Consider the following 22,129-nt stretch of genomic DNA (forward strand, 5'->3'; position numbering starts at 1 on the left):
TGTCGTTTTCACTGTGCTTGGAGTAACCCCAAATGCCAGGAATCAAAGACCCATGTCCCGAATCGAACCAGTTGGGTCAAAGCATGTTTCTGTAGCACTGGAGACAATAGCTTTATTTGGACAAAGCTGTTATCTTTTCTCTGGTCTTCTTTTGTGGGGAGTGAGACTTCAGAGCTGTAGCATTAACATGGCAATTACTCATATATGGTTTGAAATGAAATGGTTTCCCTGCCCCTGGTCTAAAGGAACTCAAAGGCCGAGTCTGGCTGTGTGGGAAATCCTTAATCTAGTTTTCGTGACACCGGCCACGACTTTAACTACAAAGTACAGAAGAGTCACATCGATGGGAATGAAGTTGAATCTAGCGTCCCCACGTAGCCACCCTTTCAGTCGTAGCCACACAGACACTTCCCACGCGAAGCTGAAAATGGTGAACCAGAATTGGGAACTGAAATTTGTAAGTTCATCACATGGCCCCTGGCTACCTGTGATCACCCGGTTGTAAATACAACTTACAAATTATTGTCAAAGCTTTTCACGATGCCATCCTTCTTCCCTCCCCCACCCCCGAAGTCATGTTTTCGCCTTTTGGTAATCTCTCCAGTCATTTAATGGTAATTCTTATTATTGCATATTTATGGAGGACGCATCTGGCCAAAAGTGGAATTACGCATCCACTCCGTAGAACATTGTCGTTTTCTCTGTTTTCTTAAATCTGTCCTGCCCCTGATTTAGTTAATGCCTCTCTATTTTCATAACCGCCCCACTTTAGAAGGGATTACCCCCCTCCCCCATCCAGACCCATTGGTTTCATCTCCTCCCACCTTCTCAGTTGTCCCGCATTCTGTTTTAACTTTCTTTTCTTTCTTTATTTACGTCCATTACAGCCAGATCTCTATGGCTCACAGATGTGCCCAGGGAAGCTCCCAGAGGTGCGTCACAGGCCCAAAAGAAGCTTGCATCAAAGTGCTTCTTTGAGATGTCATAGCACTGCAGCAGCAGGTTCATGTGTGTGCAGTAGAGTTGTTGCTTGGCTTATATCACTTTTTTGTTGTCATTCCCAAACTCTGGAGGCCCACGTCACACATTGTTTTGCCGAGACTTCGTAGGACAAAGCCGCACAAATTGGGTCTAGATGCACTTCAGGAATGATGTGTCTGTCTCTCGCTCCAAGTCGCTCTTGGAGGGCGGACGATTATGAAATGGGGACATCCGGAGGCTGAATGTGTAGGAAAGAATGCTAAAATCCTCAAGGCACAACTAACCTTTCCATGTAATTGGTGCAATTGTCCTTGGTTAGATTTCCAAATACCCCTTCCTCTGTGCTCTAAATGCTTTAGACGATTGCAAATTCTCACAGGGCTTTGCCATGGTTGTCACAGTCCCCAGGTTCTGTGTGGCCAATGAACAAAGTGGGGAGGAGGGGACGGAGGGAGGAGAGGAGAAAGCTGCAGGGAGAACGCCCAAAGCAGCGTTAATGTTACCGTTTTGCATCTCCATGGTTATCGCTCCTCTGCTATTCTATTTTTGTCTCCTCTCAGTCCCCCTCTGTATTAAAGCCCTTGACACCCCCTCCCCCAAATTACATTTTGTAATCACAGAGTATAAACTGAACCAAGGGTGAGGCTTTTCTTTTATTCGGAAAGATAACTCCGATTCCAACGTGCCCAGAAAGAGCTTATGTGTTATTCCAGTCATACAAAATCCATTGATCTGCACTATACTATACGGTGCCCAAATTTAGAGAAGTCTTGCTATGTCTGCCCTGAGTCGCCAGAAAAAATAAGCTAAGCCGTAAACATCATTTCATGGATGAGCAGAATTAATATGGAGGTGATTTTCATGCGCTTTTTTTTTCTATCACAGTCATACTCCCACCCACCCTTTTTAAGTTGGATCCTAGTTTTACCTATGTGTTTTAATTAGAGAAGAGAATGATTGCATTGTTAAGTTACTAACTTTAAATCGAGAGTGTAACTTCAGTTTCCCAAGTGTAATCCTACAGGTAGCATGGGCTTCTTGGTGAAGAACTTTACTGGAACATGAAAAGGCAGCTTACTGAATGTTCTGAGCTGCCATTCTTTCCCTTTGGTTGTCCACAGGGAATTCCTGAGCAGTGGGCACGGTTACTCCAAACCTCCAACATAACAAAGCTGGAACAGAAGAAGAATCCACAAGCTGTCCTAGACGTTCTCAAATTCTACGATTCCAAAGAAACCGTCAACAACCAGAAATATATGAGCTTTACATCCGGAGGTAAGAGTACATCGGAGGTATCAAAGAGAGAGGTGATTCTGATCTCAGAGCCTCAGGATTAGAACAGAATGCCTGGAGGGCGTCCGAAGTCAGTTCTGGTTCATTCTTCAAATGACTTTAACATAAGCAAATCGAAATATGGCTTGGGAGTTGAAGTTGATGTTAGGAGATTTTCTTGGGTGTTCGTAGAACTCAAGTAGGGATGTTGTTCAGTGAAGAAGACACTTAGTCACTTAGGATCAGGCCCTGTGATGTGCTCGTGAAATAAGAGGTGTATGGACCAGACCGTGGTCTCTCGAAGTTTATTTTATCTTTTAGATTCATTGAATTGTACCATGATGATACAGCACACATTTCATGGTTGCCAGGTTATTTTGATCCAACCTCAAAATGAGACCTAAAAAGGGAAATCATGTCTGTCTATTTATATGAAATCGAAATGACCGTATTTCTGCCAAATCTTGACTTCATTTGCTAGCATGTAGACCCAGCCATTGTTTGAAGCTTTGATGTTCGAGTTTGTACTATACGCAACTGAAAAACATATACCAAACAATATTTTGGCGTTTTGAGGAAGATGATCTGGGTTGCCTCCCTAGAACAACTTACTGTGTAAGTTGTATAACGTCTAAAAAAAAAAAAAAGAGAGAGAGAGAGAGAATCCTATCATCAGTGCCCCAGCTGTAAAGCGTCCCTACCTCTCAGCATTGATTTAAATATAGGACAGGCTTGAAATATCTTCAAGAATGGTGCAAAGACACACCTGGAAGGGGAGGAGCATCTCATTTGGTCATAACAAATGTCAAAGCCCAAACTTAAGGCACATAGCAATTCACCTGCTCGATGGGGCGATTTTAATGGAGAAGATTGCTTAACTGCCATTCTCCAGTGGAGAAAACCAAAAAAAGAAAAAAAAGCAATCAAGGAGAGCTTTTCATGGTATTTAGTCTTCCACATAGAGTAAAATATCTAAGAGATCCTAGTGACACATCAAGCAATGCTTAATGTGAGGAAATCTAGAACTGTCCTCCAGGTTCACTGTAGAACTACAGGCGACCAAGACCAAAAATGCATCATTCCAGTATTTGTCTGAGCTGAGTGAAACTCACCAGACATTTTTGGGATGCTCTAGTGTGGCAACTAAGGAATAGGGTAGGAGGAGGTGGGGAGAAGAGAAATCGAAGGGAAGGAAGGGAGGGCGGAAGCGAGGAAGGAGAAGGAGAGAGGAGGATAAGGAAGAAGGAGGTGGGGGAGAAATTCTGGATATAGATGTCTAGGTTCATACCAATCAGGAGTAGGTGATCTCAATATTCTTCCATATGGATGAGATTTGCTGGAGGCCTTCATTAAGGTCTATAAAATGGTGTAGTAAGGATGCAGGGGTGTGAGCTATTTTAAGAAAAGTGAGGGGCGCCTGGGTGGCTCAGTCACTTAAGCGTCTGACTCGTGGTTTCAGCTCAGGTCATGATCTCACAGTTTGTGGGATCGAGCCCCACGTCAGGCTCTGTGCTGACAGCGTGGAGCCTACTTGGGATCCTCTCTCTCCCTCTCTCTCTGCCCCTCCCTTGCTCTCTCTCTCTCTCTCAAATAAATTTGATTGATTGATTGATTGATTGATTTTAGAGAGAGAGAGGGTGAGTTAGCAGGGGAAGGGCAGAGAAAGAGAGGGAGAGGATGTGAAGCAGGTACTACGCTGACAGCAGAGAACCTGATGTGGAGCCCAAACTCAGAGCCATCAGATCATGACCTGAACAGAAGTCAGATGCTTAACCGACTGAGCCACCCAGGCGTCCCATCAAAATAAATAAATAAACTTTAAAAACAGAAAAGAAAAATCATGTCATTGTCATAGCATGTATTTAATACCGAATTGGAGAATCTCCTTCTGGTCAAAGGTTAAACCTGCATAGGTTATTATTTTTTTTTTTTTTATTAACTGTGGTCTCTAAATGAGGCAGTCTTTATGAAATAAAGGTGACATCTTTATCTTTACTTTTCAGATAAAAGTGCACACGGATACATAGCAGCCCATCCTTCGGTAAGTGAAAAATTGAAAATGGTTTAGAGTCCTCAGTGTTTCTGGCACTCCAACAGACTACTGTTGCACAGATTCAGCTTAGACATAGAATATTTTAAAAAACAGTTTTTTAGGGGTGCCTGGGTGGCTCAGTCGGTTAAGCGGCCGACTTCGGCTCAGGTCACGATCTCGCGGTCCGTGGGTTCGAGCCCCGCGTCGAGCTGTGTGCTGACAGCTTGGAGCCTGGAGCCTGTTTCGGATTCTGTGTCTCCCTCTCTCTGACCCTCCCCCGTTCATGCTCTGTCTCTCTCTGTCTCAAAAATAGATAAACGTTAAAAAAAATTAAAAAAACAGTTTTTTAGAGGTATCATTTCGATATATAAAGTAAAAGGTATCATTTCAATGTATAAAATATATAATTATATATATAAATATAAAATATAGGATTTGTGTATAAAATGTACAGAACATAAAATATATAACCCATTTTTAAGTATACAGTTTGACGACTCCAGGTAAATTTACATACGAGCGCTACCCTCACCACAGTCCAGTTTTAAAATACTTTCATCACCTCTTAAGATCCCTTAGGCCTGCTTACTGTTATTCCCCATCCCACCCCCACTGTAGCCCCAGGCAGTCACTAATCTGGTATTACAGATTTGTCTTTGTGGACATTTCGTGTAAATGAAATAATACAGCGTATGACCTTTCGGGATTGGCTTTCTTCACTCAGCATAATGCTCTTAGGATTCATCCAAGTTGTGTGTTATCAGTAGTTTGTTCCTTGTTATTGCTAAGCAGTATTCCATGGTATGGGTGTACCGCTGTTTAACAGTCTACCCTTTGGAGGATCTCTGGCCTGTTTACAGTTTTTGGCTATTCTAAATAAAGCTACTGTGAACATAGATGTTTAACCTTTAGGTAGTTAAATATGTTTCTCTTACATATAGAATCTTGCAAGTAATCATAATGATAGGGACTTCTCTTTACTGAACACTTAACAATGTGCCAGGCGCTGGGATAATAACATTTTTTCTTCATTTATTTTGAGAGTGAGAAAGAGCGTGAGCAGGGGAGGGGCAGAGAGATAGGGAGAGAGAGAGATCCCAAGCAGGCTCTGCACTGTCAGTGCAGAGCCCCGAATGAAGCATGAACGCATGAACCGTGAGATCGTGACCTGAGTCGAGATCAAGAGTTGGACGCTTAACCGGCTGAGCCACCCAGGCACCCCTGGGATCACACCATTTGACATTCACTTACCCTTTCTTGCAACCAAATTAGGTAAATTGTACCATTGTCTCCGTTTTACAGATGAAGTTCAGAGAGGTGAAGTAACTCATCTCAGGTCATACCCCTATACCTTTTAGTGTCACCTGTTCCAACAAACTGAGGTGCAGTGGCGAAGGTGACTTTGCCCAAAGTCACATAGACAGTTTTATCAGAGAAGTGACTAGAACATAAGTAACCTAGTTCAGAGTTCTTGGAAGTGATATGGTATCTGCAACCGTACCCATACGCATTAGACAGAACATTATCTTAGACAAAGCTTCCCTTTGTGTGATTTTATTTTGATATTTGATAGAAATTATTTCCTGCTTTGTTTGCTTCCTTAGGAGTGAAATAATTAGCAGTGGTCCAGTTTCCTGTTGGTTTGAAGAGTCATGGGTAATGAACCTTTTATAGAGGACAGATAGATGCTGGCCTCCTTGATATCACCCTGAGCAACACGTATGACAGCAGGAGGTCATTAGTGGTGAAGAGTAAAGGCTATGTAATAGCATGGCAGCTCCTCAAAAATTAAAAATAGAATTACCAGGGGTTCCCGGGTGGCTCAGTCGGTTAAGTGTCCAACTTCGGCTCAGATCATGATCTTGTGGTTCGTGAGTTCTAGCCCTGCGTCGGGCTCTGTGCTGACAGCTCAGAGCCTGGACCCTGCTTCAGAATCTGTGTCTCCCTCTCTCTGCCCCTCCCTCCCTCCCTCCCTCCTTCTCTCTCTCTCTCAAGAATAAATAAAATATTAAAAAGTACAGAATTACCATAGGATCCAGCAATCCCACTTCTGGACTTATGCCCGAAAGAATTGAAAGCAAGTTTTCAAATGGATTTTTATACACCCATGTTCACAGCAGCATTATTCACAATATATAAAAGGTAGAAGCCACTCTTGTGTCCATCAGCAGATGATGGATAAATAAATGTGGTATATCCACGCCATGGTATATTATTCAGCCTTAAAAAGGAAGGACATTGTGACACGTGCTACCACGTGGATGAACCTTGAGGACATTGTGCCAATTGAAATAATCCAGTCATGAAAAGACAAATCCTGTATGTTTCTCCTTATATGAGATATAGAGTACTCCATAGAAAGGGTTAAATTTTTGCAAGATGGAAAGGGTTCTGGAGATCGGTTGCACGACAGTGTGAATATACTTAATGCTACTGAACTGTACATTTGAACAATGGCTACGATGGTAACTTTTATGTTATGCGTATTTTACCACAGTGAAAGAAAAAGAATGAAGGCTCTGAACCTAGGTGTTTTTAGTCTTACTCCTCCACTTACAAGCTGCGCAACTTTGGGAAAGCGGCTTAGCTTTGCTGAGCCCATCTTTCCTCAGCTTTGACTGGGTATAATAACGTTACCGACCTCCTAAAACCATATTACATACCATCAAATATGTCCATTTGCTATGAGAACTCAGAGAAAAGAGTTTGCTCTTCGCTGGGGAGGAGAAAGGGAGCAGGCCCTAGTCTCTAAGAGCTTAAGCTCAGTGCCTGGTACAAAATAGGTACTTGGTACATATTAGTTGAACACTGAGTTGGAAAATGCTTCATATAAAAGGTGGCATTTGAGCTAGATCTTGAAGGTCAGGTGGGATTTGGATCTGTGAAGATAGCGTGGGGCATTCTAAGCAAAAGAAAAAACATGGGAAAGGGCACAGTAGTCGGGAGGGCACGGGAACAAAAAGGTGTGGGTTTGAATGAAGACTGAGATATAAGAAAGGGAATCATAGGAATTAAGCTTTGAATGTTAAGTTGGAGCCAGATAATAGTGACCTTTACATACTAGTCTAAGAAATCTGACATTTTCTAGTAGACATTGGAAAGCCCTTGGAGTTTTTTGGACCAGGAGAATTAGGCAATTAAGAGTTATTTGACAGCAAATGTCCAAAATGAATTAAAGGCAGAAGATGAGGCTGGAGGAAGGGAGACCACTTGGGGGAGCAGCACAAGCATCCAGGCCTTAGGTGGTAATAAGGGCCTGAGACAGTAGCAGTAGGAATGGAGAGGAAGTTCAAATTCCGGACATGTTTAGGTTATTGACTGGATGTTGGAAAATAGGTTAAGGTCAAAGATTCATAGCAGGCTTAAAATGATATGAGGATGGCCAAAAAGACAAAGACACCCTTGTTCGGGAGTTGCAAGTTTTGTGAGAAGATGCTGAGTTTCCTGTTGGATAGTTCTGAGTTTGAAGGGCCAGAAGGACTTCCAGGTGGAGACATTTGATTAAACTACTTAACTAAGGTTGTGTTTCTATTGATTGAATGAACTGGATTAGACCCTTGAGTTCAGATTGGATCCCTTCAGTGGGACTCAGCTACTTAGGAATGGGGAGTAGAGAGGACCCTGTGCTCTCCTTATGGTTCTAGGAGGAGATTGCACTCGACACTGCTTATGTTTTTTTTTGTTTTGTTTTTCTTTGCATTAGGAACCCTCCCAAGTAGACCTAGCTATCCTATAGGATCTGACTTAATGGGGTTGGACTATCCCCTTATAAACGCAGCCTAAATTGATCACCAGTTTTGGCCTCCTTTACTAGCCTGGGTGGGAATTAAAATCGAAGCAGTGCTGTAGTCACTAAATATTTTTAACTAATGACTATATAATTAATATTGAATTCAGCAATACCTCCCATGGTCCTGTGACATCTGCTTTACTGCTCACTTGTGGTAGCTTCTTTGATATTAGTATATTAAACACTAAATATTATTCAGGGACCTACTCTTCAATTTAAGGCTACTTTAAAATGTTATATGTTTATTGTACTATTGAGAGTGAAGTAATGCGTTTAGAATCCCGTACCGGTGTTCTGAGCGGAAGGTAACAACAGTAATATGAATAGGTCACGATTTGTGTCCAGAGAAGCTGGGTGTGTAGTTGGCACAGATTGAGCTTTTGATTTGAAGTCCTGGTTTATTTTGTTCACCTAGATTAGTGGTTCTTTCACTTCAGTGTGTATCAGAATTGCCCGGGGAGTTCGCAAGTCGATCGTGAATGGAACCCTCAAATCTCCCTCTTAAACAAGCAGGAAAAGTGACCAAAGACCACATTTTGCATTATCTAAAGGCTCTAAGGTCCTTACTTCTAATTCCTTTGACCTTTAACAATTAAGCTCAAAGAAAGAAGAGTTTCCTAAGGTAGCTTCTCTAGCTAGTGTATTCTTCAGAGCAGGGTTTATAACTTATAGGCCATATGGATGGGCTTCAGAAGATCTATGAACCCTTGATATTATATGGAAAAGCACATATCTACCTGTAATCATTTGGAGAGATTGGCCAAACACTTCAGAATTCTAAAAGACTCCAGGACCCAGCTCGGGTAAAGAATTACCTCCCCTGCTGCACTGTGTGGCAAAAGAAGTGTATCACAAAAAATTTTTTAAGCTTATCTATTTGAAGGGGGGAGGGGGAGAGAGACGGAGACAGAATCCCAAGCAGTCTCTGTGCTGTCAGCACGGAGCCCGACATGGGGCTCGAACCCATGAACCTGAGATCGTGACCTGAGCTGAGCTCAAGCGTCAGACGCTTAACCAACTAAGCCACCCAGGTGCCCCACAAAATTTTAATAAGACAAAAATATTCTTTACTTGCTGTTCATCTATATTTTTTTGGCTTCTTTAAAACTTATTTTTAAGTTTTTATTTAAATTCCAGTTAGTTACCAGTGTAATTACTGTTAGTTTCAGGCATGCAATAGAGTGATTCAACACTCCTGTACAATACCTGATGCTCATCACAGCAAGTGCACTCCTGAGTCCCCATGGCCTATTTCACCCGTCCCTCTACCCTCCTCACCTCTGGTCATCATCTGAAGAGAAACCGGAGTATCTATATATTTTTTTCAAGTTTAGACAGTCATAGTAATTTTCAGCCTAGAAGGAGGAGCATAGCGACATTATACCTGTGACTCCCAAAAAAGACCACCTGAGAAACCTGTTAATCAAGTGAAGCTGTTTATTAAACTTTAGCCGCAAGTAAGAGCCCTCCCTTTATAGAGCTTTAGCAGTGTCTTAGACAGGGGCTGTCAGGGGAGAACATTTGTAGGGTTTTAGAGCATGGCTATGTGATTTTAAAGCAGGTCTTATAAGGTTAGGATTGTGCGGTGTTTATGGTTAAATAGCTTTAGATTGGTGAAGCGAGAGTCTTGAAGAGAGTCTTGGTGAGCAAGGTGTTATTATGACTAAGTAAAATACTTCAGTCTTATCTTTCAAGAACAACCATTTCTTGAAGATGTTTTTGCTTGCTCTCAGTATTGTTTAACGTTAAGAACAGGAAAATATGCTGTCTCGATGCTGGTTTACCACAGGAAAAGAAAAATAACACTGCCCCGCCCCAGTGTTAATTACACAGGCTGGACAAGGGACCAGTGCCTGGTCCTGGTATTATTTAGCACAGGGGCAGGAAATTATGTTGATTTCAGTTCTCCGTACCAATGCCTGGTGTTCTAGGTGTGTTCTGGGTAGCTAATGTTCCCTGGCCCATCCATCATGCAAAAGACAATGTCCCCTGAAGGACGCACATTCTTCTCAACCAACCAACCAGCCAATATGACAGCCTAGTGTTTGGTACCAGATAAACAGAAATACGGGTCTTCCTCCTCCCTTACAAACTTTCAAGAAGATGAAAGACTTTAGGTTTTCCAAATAGTCCCTTAGTCCATCCTTGGAGATGGAGAGTGTCCCGATATTAAACGGGAATAGTGAGGATGGTAATGAATGTTGAGAAACTGATATTTTGCAGGTGCGTCTTGTTTACTGAAATAGCGATGGTTGAGATGTGCAAGCCTACATCTTGGTTAGTAGGACTGCTTGGTCTTTGTACCAGTCTGAGAAGCCCAGACCTAGGCCCATTATATTTGCCACAGGGATTATTTTTAGGTGCTCACAGGTTGTATATACACTCTCTTATGGAGGCCGCATGATGCATCGTATCAAATATATTAAAGGGCTCCCATATCCCATTTAATTTTTTTGCCATACACTTTTTCAAGTGATTTTTTAAAATAGTGCTTTTGACCATTAGTTGATTGCAGGTAGCATTAGAGTTATGGTTAGGCGTAATTTATTGGAAATCATCATAAATACTGAAGAACTGTTGCTAAATAAGACACTCTAACCTACAATTTGTTTTTTAATGTAATGCAATTCCTGTAAAATATATACTAAATTTAAGTAACTAAGTTGACATGTAGTTACACTTCATAGACACATAATGAGACATTAATGACTTTAGATTTTAGAGGTTTTTGTAGCATTTTGGAGCCAATGATTTATTTCTGACTTCTCATATTTTCCTAGGCCCTCATAAAGGTTACTATCCCTAGGCATGGTTCATATTGCCCGGCAGATAAAATAACTTTGTTTGCCATATAAAAAGTAGTCAGTTGATAGGCAGGTTCTGCTCCTTCTACCAACGAACGGTAATTAGGTGCATTCTTGATCCCAGCCGGCAGAACTTTCTGAAACAAAGTGATAGCAAAGCAGACACCAGTAACCTAAAGGCAGTTTCTTCCCGTGACCACTGAAGTGCCCTGAAGAGTTAGTCTTTCATAAGAAGAAACTGATTTTTTTTTATCTAAAAACTTAATGTCATTAACACATGTTGCTTTCAATGCAGCCACAATACAATGTAATAGCCTCGCTATTTTGCCTGGAATAAGAACAAATACAGGTGTATAAATAAGAAAACCAGGGGCACCTGGGTGGCTCAGTTGGTTGAGCGTCTGACTTGGGCTCAGGTCATAATCGCACAGGTTCATGAGTTCGAGCCCCACATCAGGCTTTGCGCTGACAGCACGGAGCCTGCTTCGGATTCTCCATCTCCCTCTGAATGTGCCCGTCCTCCAATACCTCTCTTTCTCTCTTTTACTCTCTCTCTTTCTCTCAAAAATAAACATAAAACTTAAAAAAAAAATAAGAAAAAATAAGAAAACCAATATCAAGTAAGCATTATCAATTTCAGTCTATAAACCACATATCAGGGCAAGCAAATATTCTTTCAAGTGCTTATAAATTCTAAGTTGTCTTCCTTTTCACAGTAGATAAATCTTGCTGTCTCCAATCCAATATATGATTACACCTTATAACTTTACCATCGGTTTATACATGATTGTAGAAAATCCATGTTGAATTTTCATCATAGGCTGAGGTCCTTTGAGGTAATAGTCCATTAGTAGGCTCCCTGTATCTACCTCAGGAGCTTTGTCCTCAAGAAATGAAAATTCTTTTTAGGATTAGCTTGAGCCAGCATACCCAAAGGCATAAACAAAAAACAAATACACACACAAAACAAAACATAAAAAGACATCTGTAATAGTACTTTCCAACAGAAGTGAATGTTATGAAAGCCATATGTGTAACTTTAAATTTTCTAGTGGCCACTTTGAAAAAAAGTAAAAAGAAATAGGTGAAATTAATTTTAATACTATTTTATTTAACTCAATGTATTCAAGATATTACTATGTCGACCTATAACCAACATAAAGGGAAATATTTTTCATCAAGGAAATATTTTACAATTTTTTCATGTTACATATTCAACATCTGGTGTATACTTTATACTTACAACCCATCTCAATTCAGACTAGCCACACTGTGACTCTTCATTAGCCATGGAGAGCTGGTGGCTGCCATCTTGGACAGCACAGACCTATATCATAGTTCAGTGATTTTTAAACTTGAGCCTCAACCAGAATCACCTGAAAGGGTTGTTATAACACGTTGTTAGACCCCACTCCCAGATCTATGATTCATTGGTGTGGATAGAGCCCAAGGGTTTGCATTTCTAACAAGTCCCTTGATGACGCTGATGAGGCTGGCCTGGGGACAACACTTTGAGAACCATGGCTACAGTTCTTTCAAAATTCTGCTTTGGAACGTTTTACCCGGCATTAACATGAATGATCAAGAACCGATCCTAGATACTACAGGTGTTGTTATTTTTGGTGGTGTTATTGCCATTTTTAACATTGCAAATCACCATTTACCTGTTGGTTAAGACTGAATAATTATTTCTGTTGATGAATATCCCTTAGCTCTCCATGTCTGTTACTCTCTGAGTGCTTCTTTCCAGGAGGATGAACAGGGGAGCAACATTTTTGGGCTTGCTTGTACTTAGTGAGTATTTGCAGAGCTGTATTAATACCATATCCATACACATGCTCTGATCCTCAGGCACAACATAGCCTATTTCTGGTCGACAAAATATCAATCAACAGGTTGACAAGCTGCCCGGTACAAATTGAAGGCTTTATAGCATTTAAAAAATATATTCATTGATTTCACGAGCATTGAACTTTCACATATTAAATGACTAGCCCACTGTTTCTGAGCCCAGTGGAAAATAACAAGATCTTGAAAATTTCATGATGTTAAAAAAATTTTTTTTTGTCATGATGTTTCAAACCGTGGCTTGAATTCACCTTCGAATGTGGGCAGAACTGATCACCAAATTGTAGATGGTTCTTCTGTTCAGTTGTAAAAGGTGCGGTTTCTTCATAGCTCATTTCCCTTTGCTCATTTCTGAAGAAAAACAACGAGGCGTTAATACCTGGTCTTTAAACTTTGTTTTTGTCACAAGAGTACAAAAACAGCGTCAGAGCCTCCTTTGGCTCCTCCTGTGTCCGAAGAAGAAGACGAAGAAGAGGAAGAAGAAGAAGACGACAATGAGCCCCCGCCGGTTATTGCACCAAGACCAGAGCATACGAAATCAGTAAGCCACAAATGACTGTTTTCTAAATGATTCAGAAGATGCCCTTTGGAGCAATCGTGAAGTCAGAATCTAGTTAATCAACTAATACCTATTGAGGATCCACTGTGTTCCCAGAACTAGAATACAAGATACAACCTTGGCTGAAGTTGCTATTTGAGCATACAGGGTAGTACGTGACAACTAGAGAATGATACTGAACAATGTACAAAGAAGTGCTAAGTTATAAAATTGCTGCAGATGTTAAATTAGAGAAGGAAATCCATGTGAATTAAGTAGGAAGAATTGCCTAAGCAGAGACACTGAGACCAGAATTAGCTCAGGATATGTGAGGACCTCAAAGGACTGGGTCCTGTGAGCTCCCAAGGGCAGTGTATTTGAAGCAACTTAAAGTTCTTTTTTTAATAATCAATCACTTGTCTTTAAAAACTTACTGGAGGTAGGGGTTGGGGTGGGGAGGAGGGGTGAATAGGCAGAGCACAGAGGATTTTTAGCTAGTGACAAAACTCCATCACCATAATGATGGATACATGTCATTATACATTTGTCCAGACCTATAGAATGTATACACTAAGAGTGAACCAGATATAAACTATTGACTTTGGGTGATTATGACATGTCAGTGTAAGTTCATCAGTTGTAACAAATGTCCCATTCTGATGGAGGGGGTGGTGTTGGTGATAAGGGAGGCTGTGACGTTTTGGGGGGGGGGTAGATTGGAAATCTGTACCTTCCACTCGACTTTGCTATGAACCAAAATCTGCTTTAAGATTTCATCTTAATCCAAAAAAGAAAACCTCACAGAAATGTTAGCACCTTGACTTCATATTCTTTCCTTGACCTACTGTTTTCATCGTAGAACTTTTTTTTCTTGTCTTTAAGATCTACACTCGTTCTGTGCTTGAATCCATTGCTTCACCAGCAGCACCAAATAAAGAGGTCGCACCACCTTCTGCGGAGAATGCCAATTCCAGTACTTTGTATAGAAACACAGATCGGCAAAGGAAAAAATCCAAGATGACAGATGAGGAGATCCTAGAGAAGCTAAGTGAGTTTTTCTTTTTGCCGTCATTACTTTCTTCATGGGATGGCTTCTCAAAAAACGTTTAAACTGAAAAACTGATCCTTTAAAAGTTTGGGCCTGTTTGCATAAACTCCAGGCTCCCTGAAGTCAAAAGATGTAAAGTTTGGCACTTGCTGTGTATTCCAGATCACTCCTTCCCCCACACTCCAAATCTGACAGAAGCTAAATATTTTCACTTGAAAAGATCAATTAAGGTGATAACTTGACATAATGAATCAAACAGTAAGCTTTATTTTAAGATGACACTCCCAAAAGGAATAAAATAATCTGGTGACATCTTTTGATCATCGCCCAAGGTCTCCCAGCTGATCTGTCATGATAAGTAAGTCAACCTCAAAGCCCAACACAGTCAATCAAACCAGCAGCCACAATAATACAGCATTTTCCCTTAATTTAGGCGCATATCTATGTGGAGAAGGGGGCAGGGCCAGCAAATGCTAGCAACCCTCCCACCCACAGTGTCATTTTTGTGTACCTACTTGTGCATATACACTGACTCCAGTTTGACAAACCGTCCTCTTTCGGTGAGCTTTCTGGGTCAAGGAGGTCTAAGAAAAATACATTGTCTGCTGAGAAGAGTCACAGGTTTGTGAAGCACGTTCGTTAAGCTCATACTACAAAAACATCTAACAAATTTCTACTTGTAGGCAATTGGTGCTCCCAGTGTCACTAACTCCTACTCATCCTTCAAAACCCAACTCAAAAGTTGCCTCCTCAGGAAAGCCTTCTGTGCTTCTCCCAGTCTGAGTTAAGGCCCCTCTTCTTTGCTGCCTTTATGGCAACAAGTCACACCGTACTCCTCCAATCTTTCACTTAGGCTGTGAGCTCCTCAAGGGAAGAGACTGTGTCTCCCTTTCCTGTATGTCCAGCTCCTAATAAAGTGCTTAGAACATAAAGGGACTTAACAAATACTTTTTGAGTGAATGAATGTAAAAATGAGCAAAAAGTGTACCTTTACTGAGTTCCTACTTGTCTGTTCCATGCAAGAATTTTTGGAGGAAAGCATAGAAAAGCAATTTCCTGCTATCGAGAAACTTACAATTTGATTTGGATGATAAGATTCGATAATGTGATACAATTAAAGCGTAGGAAGCCTTCTTGTTGATGCAAATTTCCATCTAAAAAGCCTCAGAAAAGAAAGAGAGCAGTGCCAGCTATAGGCCACAGGGAGACTCTGCAGAGAGGGTTGTGGGGCCGTTTTGCCTTTCCAGGAAATACTTGGCAACATGTGGAGACCTGTTTATAGTCACAACACAAGAAGTGCTCTATCTAGTAGATAGAGGCGAAGGAGGCTTCCAAAATCTCTACAATGCTAAGGACAAGCCCCCCTCCTTGCCCCTCTGCAACAAAGAATTATTCAGCCCAGAAGGTCTGCAGTGTTGAGGTTGAGACATTCTGAGCTAGAGGTGTTTGGAAAGGCAAAGTTTTGGGTTGCAGCTGGCACTGAGCATTTGGAACTGGAATCACTCGACTTCAGCCAACTGACTTCACTATACGTGATTAAATATGCCTGTAGTGCTAATACCTACTATTTGCCATACTAACAATAGTAATACCTCCCATTTATGGAGCAGTCTCTGTGCTGGCCACTTTACATACATCAGAACGTTTACTTTTCTTAATAAGCCCTTGTGGTAGATTTCAACATCCTTATTTTACAGATCAGTGAGAGTCAGCCTCAAAAAGAGGCTAAAGCGACCAAGTCACCAAACTAATGAGTGGCAGAGCCAGAGTTTGAACTCAAATCTGTTTACCTTCAAAGGTTACAACTCGTTCTGTTACCCACTTTACTTCTGTGCATCCCTACTGTCTGTATATGTAAAAGGGAAGGAAAAAGAAAGAATTGCCTGGGTAATTTCAGTTCAGTTATTCAGACTGTTAACCTCAACTCCCCCCCCCCATTTTGTACACAGAGACATGACCTATGAGATTTGATCAGACTTTTAAAATCTAACAGCATCGCTTTAGTAAAAATGACTGTTACCGGCATTTGTTTCAAATCTTAATTGATTTATTATAATTAAAATGCATTTTTGGTTTTTTTACATTCAGTGACAGAGAAACAAGCATTCTTCTCTTGGGCCAAAATCCTGCAGTATTTGCACACTGCAATGGCCCTTGAGCTCGGGCCTTCCTTTTTTTTTTTTTTTTTTAAATTTTGTAATGTTTATTCTTGAGAGAGAGACAGAGAGACAGAGTGCGAGCAGGGAGGGACAGAGAGAGAGGGAGACACAGAATCTGAAGCAGGCTCCAGGCTCCAAGCCGTCAGCACAGAACCCGATGCGGGGCTCAAACCCACCAACCACGAAATCATGACCTGAGTTGAAGTCAGACGCTTAACTGACCGAACCACCCAGGTGCCCCTGGTCTTTTCCATTGGTCGTTTATTCTGCCCTGCACTGAGCAACGTGATGAAGAGGGGAAGACTACATTTGATTAAGAATTAAGTGTTTTCTCCTCTGTTGGAGAATGCTTGGGCCTCGAGAGACTCATTTTCTCTTGAGCCATTGGACCACCGATGACTGCCAGCCCTACCTTGTGCTTCCAGATGTTGGCAGGGAGAACCTGTAGAAAAATGGCGGCGAGGGAAGGGTATTTTTCACGGAGTGGGTCCAGGCTGAGCTATTCTGCAAAGTCTGCAAAGTGGGGTCTTTCTTGCTTCTGTTGCACCATTGCCCTCTGTGTACCCCCTCTCTGCCATGTGCTTGCTGTATGACTTTAGACGATTTATTGAACCCCTCCGAGCCTCAGTTTCTTATCTGTCAAAAACCATAACTACATTTCAGGACTGTGTCTATCGAATGAATTTTATGTAGCTCAACTATGACTAAGAGGAAAATATTGGAGCCAGAAATGACCAGCCCATTGCTTGTGTTACTTTGGGCAAGTTATTTAACTTTCCTTGACCTCTTATTCCTCACCTCACACCCCCCCACCCCCGCCAAAAATAGGGGTTGTAATAAAAAATAGCGTTATAATAATTAAATGAGAATAATGCATGTAAAAACCTCAGCAACAGTACCTGGTACACAGTAGGAGCTCAATAAATGGCAATTACTATTTTATTACATGAGTATAAAGCCTTGATAAGACAATAGGACAGGCTTTGGAATGAATCATAAGGAAGTCTAAGTTCTAGGCCCACACTCGCTGTGTGGCTTCAGGCAAATCACTCAACTCCTCTGAATTTTAGTTTCTTCGTTTGAAAAATGGAGGTCAGGGTGCCTGGGTGGCTCAGGTGGTTGGGCATCCAACTCTTGATTTTGGCTCAGATCATGATCCAGGATCATGGGATCGATCAAGCCCCGCATCAGTCTCCACACTGAGCGTGGACCCTGCTTAAGATTCTCTCTCTCCCCCCTCGACCCCTCTCCGCCACTCACATGCTCTCTCTCACTCTCTAAAATGAAAAAAAAAAAATCTTCGATTTCTAAAAAGAAAAATGGCAGTAATAATAGTACGAATGTGACAGGGATTTTGTGAGGACTAAACAAGGTAAAGTATGTAAGACGCCAAGCACAAGAAAGAGTAGTATATAACTCTGATGTTGTTTTTGCAAAATGAGAGCAACCGGATTTTGTGACATGAAAAATTGGAGCGTGAGGTCTTCCAGCGGGACGGAATGTTTGAAACCAGAAATAATCCAAGACGTATGGTCCCTATGCGGCAGTCACTGGGGGACCTTGGGATCAGGCCCCTGTTGGAGCTTCGGGAAGGAGTAAAGGACCCTGTGCTGAGAAGCCAAGGAGAGGAGGAAGGCAGACAGAGCGCTGGAGGAATAGCCCACAGCCCATCCCAGAGCGGACCCCACCATAAGCACGGGGAAGTAGGGAGAGCAGGCTCAGGGATCCAGTGACTGTGAGGTGGGCAGCACAGACCACAGAGCCGCCCAGCTATTCCTCTTCGGCGCAGATGCTGATTGTGGGGGCCAGACCATGGGATCATTAATAGCTGAAACAAACAGATCATCTTTCAGTTTTACACAGACAGATAGCCTGGGTCTGGCTTGTTCGTTGTGGTCTGTCTGAATCTGTTGGAAACTAAAGAAACCCCTACATGTTAGAATTTCCAAAAGGCGCTGTCAGCGAAAATGTGCAACGCAGGAAATTTGTCTTGGGCCCCATAAGTCACCTCCGCTTCTTGTCCCTCCCCTTCTCCTGCACCGCCCGCCCAAGACTTTTCTATCCCCTCAGAAAGGACTAATAGTAATTTCGAGAATTCTTTTGCTTTTTTCTCAGGAATCAAAACCTTCGGTCTGTAAGGGGCTAATAATCTTTTCATGGTTGGAGTTCAACTTAGCTTAATATGTAGGAAAATCCATTGATCGGCTTTCCTGCCACTGAAACCACATCACAGACCCGATTTTCAAATACTACTATTTAGTGATTTCTGAAATCCTTATACTTTACAATGAATAGTTTGTGTCTTATTTAAGAATTTGCCCTGGCAGGAAATTGTTCTGGTCTTGCTCTCGGGGTGTTTTTTTTTTTTTTTTTTTCTTCTTTTTTGTTTGTGAGTAGCTGATTTTTTTCACTTTTCCCCCCCTATTGTGTCACAGTGGGCTTTTTCCCCTTTCCTTAGTGTAATGTATAAAAAAGCAAATTACAGTGGCTCTGATGAAAGGGGTCACTTGAAAAGCTTGTGTTGTGACTCGGAATCGTAAACAAGACCTCCTGTGTACTTGCCTGACATCAGTAGATGGCAGCACGCGCTCTCCTGTGAATGGTAATGGGTGTGGAGAAGCCATTTTATCTGAATAGCAGTTCAGAAGCAGGAGCTCATCAAAATGGTTGTCTTTTGGTAAATCCTCATGAAAGGATTTATTTCCAGTTTGTTTTTTTTTTTTTTACTCTGCATACCAAGGAAATAAAGGTTGAGTAATTTACTACCATAAAACCTCATTAACCAAACCCTGCCAATTGAAATTGGTCATAATTCAGAAAGCGGCTTGGGCTGAAGCTTATTTGCTTTTTGTTCAGTCTATGGAAAAGAGTTTGCTCAGCAACTTAATAGTATAACTTTCTTAGAAGACTATAAACTCCTAAATAAAATGATGGTTTCAAGTGATTTTGAAATTATCATTTCATTCAAAAGAAAAAAAAAAGCAAACGTCCAGGCCCTTATCCATTAATTGCTGACTTGAATAAGGATAATTAGTTCTCAATGATGTAGAGATCTGTAAAACAATTTGAAATGTGAAGTAGCAATGCAGAAACTGTTAAATTGGTGGCATTCTATAGCAATAAATCAAGTAAAATACCTTCTCCAGCCCCTGTCTTAAAATATAGGGCAATTTCAAAAGGAAATTCCCAACTTTATTTGAGTTTACTTCAACAGACATCTATTGAGCAACTAGTGTATTTCTCACACAACATTATATAAGGAGGTACTGAGGATAGAGAAATGAATGAGCGATGACTCTTGTTCTTAAGATACAGTCTATAAGGGGACATCAGATACATAGAGATGGATACATGGTGTATTAGGTATAGAGAAACGGACTAAGTGCAAAAAGAGAGACCGAAAGAGAGAGAGAAGGTACAGTACTAGAGAGAAGCAGAATTATTAATGTTATTCAAAACAAGTCAGGGAAGGCTTCCTAGAAGAGGCGCCATCAAAGCTGAATTGAAGCATGAAAATTGGAACTTGAAATTTAAGAACATTCCAGGCAGGAGGATAGCATGTGTAGAAGGTATGAAGGCACATGCCTGGGAATGCTAACTTATTCAATGTCACTTGAATATAGAATTAGTAGGTGGGCGGTAGGATTGCAGTCTTAAGAGAGGAAGCTCAACTGGAAAGCAGGAGCATGAGTTGCAATTTGGCATAGTCAAAACATGAGGTTCTAGTGGTGAAGTGGGGAAGAGGAGATGGGAAAATGAAGCAAGAATCAGATAGGAAGAGCCTTGTACCCCATACCAAGGAGTTTGAGCTTTACCCTGGAGGTGTCAGGGGAGTGTCTAGGACCCGTGAACCAGGGAATCACATGATCGGTTTTGCATTTAGAGCCTCCTGCCAGAGAGAGGTGTGGAGCCTGGACTGGAGTGTGAAGAGGCTGACGGTTGGGAGTACATTTAGGAGGCTGTTGCAATAGCCTGCCCAACCAGAACAGTAGCAATGAGGAGGGTCCACATTGCATAGGTATCTTTTTTTGAGAGAGAGAGAGAGATTGAGAGCAGGGGAGGGACGGGGAAGGAGTTATATAGAGGATCCCAAGCAGGCTCCACACCATTAGCAAGGAGCCCGGCACTGGGCTCGATCTCACGAAATGTGAGATCATGATCTGAGCCAAAACCAAGAGCTGGACGCTTAACCTACTGAGCCACCCAGGTGTGCCACTGAAAAGGTATCTAGAAGGTAAACAGACATAGTCTCAAGACTCAGTGGACAACTGCATTGGGGGAGTGGAGGTGAGGGATGAGTCAGAGATGACTTCCAGGTTTCTGACTCAGGCTACTGAGTAGACAGATGGTAGGACCACGGACTGAGATGAGAAATGCAAGAGAAAAAGAATTAGAACAGCTCACACACTGTCTATGTCTTATTTAACTTCACCGAAACATGGAGCTCTATTATAAAAAACAAACCTCCGCCGCCACCACCACCACCACCACCACCACCACCACCACCACCACCAATAAACCTAACAGCTTGATGAGCAGTCCATGGCTGACACTTTTTTTTTTCAAGGTATACCATTTACTGGTAGGTCTGAATTTACATGGGGTGTTGTTTGTAGCACACAGTTTAGCACTTGAACGCACACTTTCTTGTTCTCATTAATTTAGTCAACAACTATCTGTTCAGTGGTGGCCATTGATCTAGGCACTGAAGTTACAGGGATGAAAAGACAAGGTTCCTGCCCTCAAGAAGGAACATGGAAGTCTCATTAGAAGGATCAGAGGAGAATTCACAAAATAGGATGGCTTTGAAATGATGTTTAAATAATAAATAGGAATTCATGGGTTCGCTAGGAAAGGGAAAGGGGGAGCATCTGCAGAGACCTAAGCCTTGGATAGTGATACCATTACTAGGGTGTAAAGTAGGAGGGATGGAGAGTAGAATTCTATGTGGTCAGTCTGGTTAGATAAGAGTTAGATGGTGTTAGACGGTAAAGAGCCCTCTGTGCCAGACTGAGATTTGAATTTGATTATGTAGCAAGGAGAAACTTTTGAGGAATTATAAGTAAGCGTGAAATCATTCTGAAGTAGGGTGACCATACATCTCAGTTTATCCAGGACAAACTTAGTTAGTGAATTATGTGGTCACCCTGTTCCAAAAGCATTGCGGAAGATAATTAGAGAAGGTAGCATTTCGAAGTAGGTAATGACTAGTGCAATTGTTTGGGCAAGAGATGTTAAGGGCCTGAACAATGGCAGTGGCCATGGGCGTGAAGAGGAAGGAATGAATAAGAGTAACAATTAGGAGGTAGAGTCTATAGATCTTCTCTTGATTAGTTCATGGTATAAATCTTATTGACTCTACACTTCTTTGGAACAGGGGCCATATTAGTAAGATATAATTCAAAGGTAACAATAATGATATGTTTGCTTAAAAGAAAAAAAAAAAAAAAAAGGGGAGACCCAGGGGTATGCAAAAAAAATTCCCTTCAAGGTAGTCTGCTTGAGAAGCTGAACCCATATTCCCACGGTGCTGCTATGGCCCAGAATTTTTCTGCACCCATCTGAACACCATTTGAAGAATCAGTGGTACTTCCTTCGGATTTATTCCGAGTGGTGGCAAATATTCATCCTCTGAGTAGTAAATTTGATATTTTGAA

The 22,129-nt window shown here is 41.6% G+C and overlaps 1 protein-coding gene across 5 annotated transcripts in view; it reads left to right on the forward strand.

Moving 5' to 3' along the window:
- Positions 1–22,129, forward strand: part of PAK3 (p21 (RAC1) activated kinase 3) — a 118,352-nt gene that overhangs the window by 52,541 nt on the left and 43,682 nt on the right. For all 5 annotated transcript variants that reach the window (XM_049644192.1, XM_049644194.1, XM_049644197.1 and 2 more), the window contains 4 exons: positions 2,103–2,256; positions 4,257–4,294; positions 13,137–13,268; positions 14,148–14,313. In XM_049644192.1, the coding sequence (XP_049500149.1) occupies positions 2,103–2,256; positions 4,257–4,294; positions 13,137–13,268; positions 14,148–14,313 (490 nt within the window). The remainder of the gene's footprint in view (positions 1–2,102; positions 2,257–4,256; positions 4,295–13,136; positions 13,269–14,147; positions 14,314–22,129) is intronic.

Source organism: Panthera uncia, chromosome X (genome assembly GCF_023721935.1).
Source record: "Panthera uncia isolate 11264 chromosome X, Puncia_PCG_1.0, whole genome shotgun sequence".
Classification (NCBI taxonomy): Eukaryota; Metazoa; Chordata; class Mammalia; order Carnivora; family Felidae; genus Panthera; species Panthera uncia.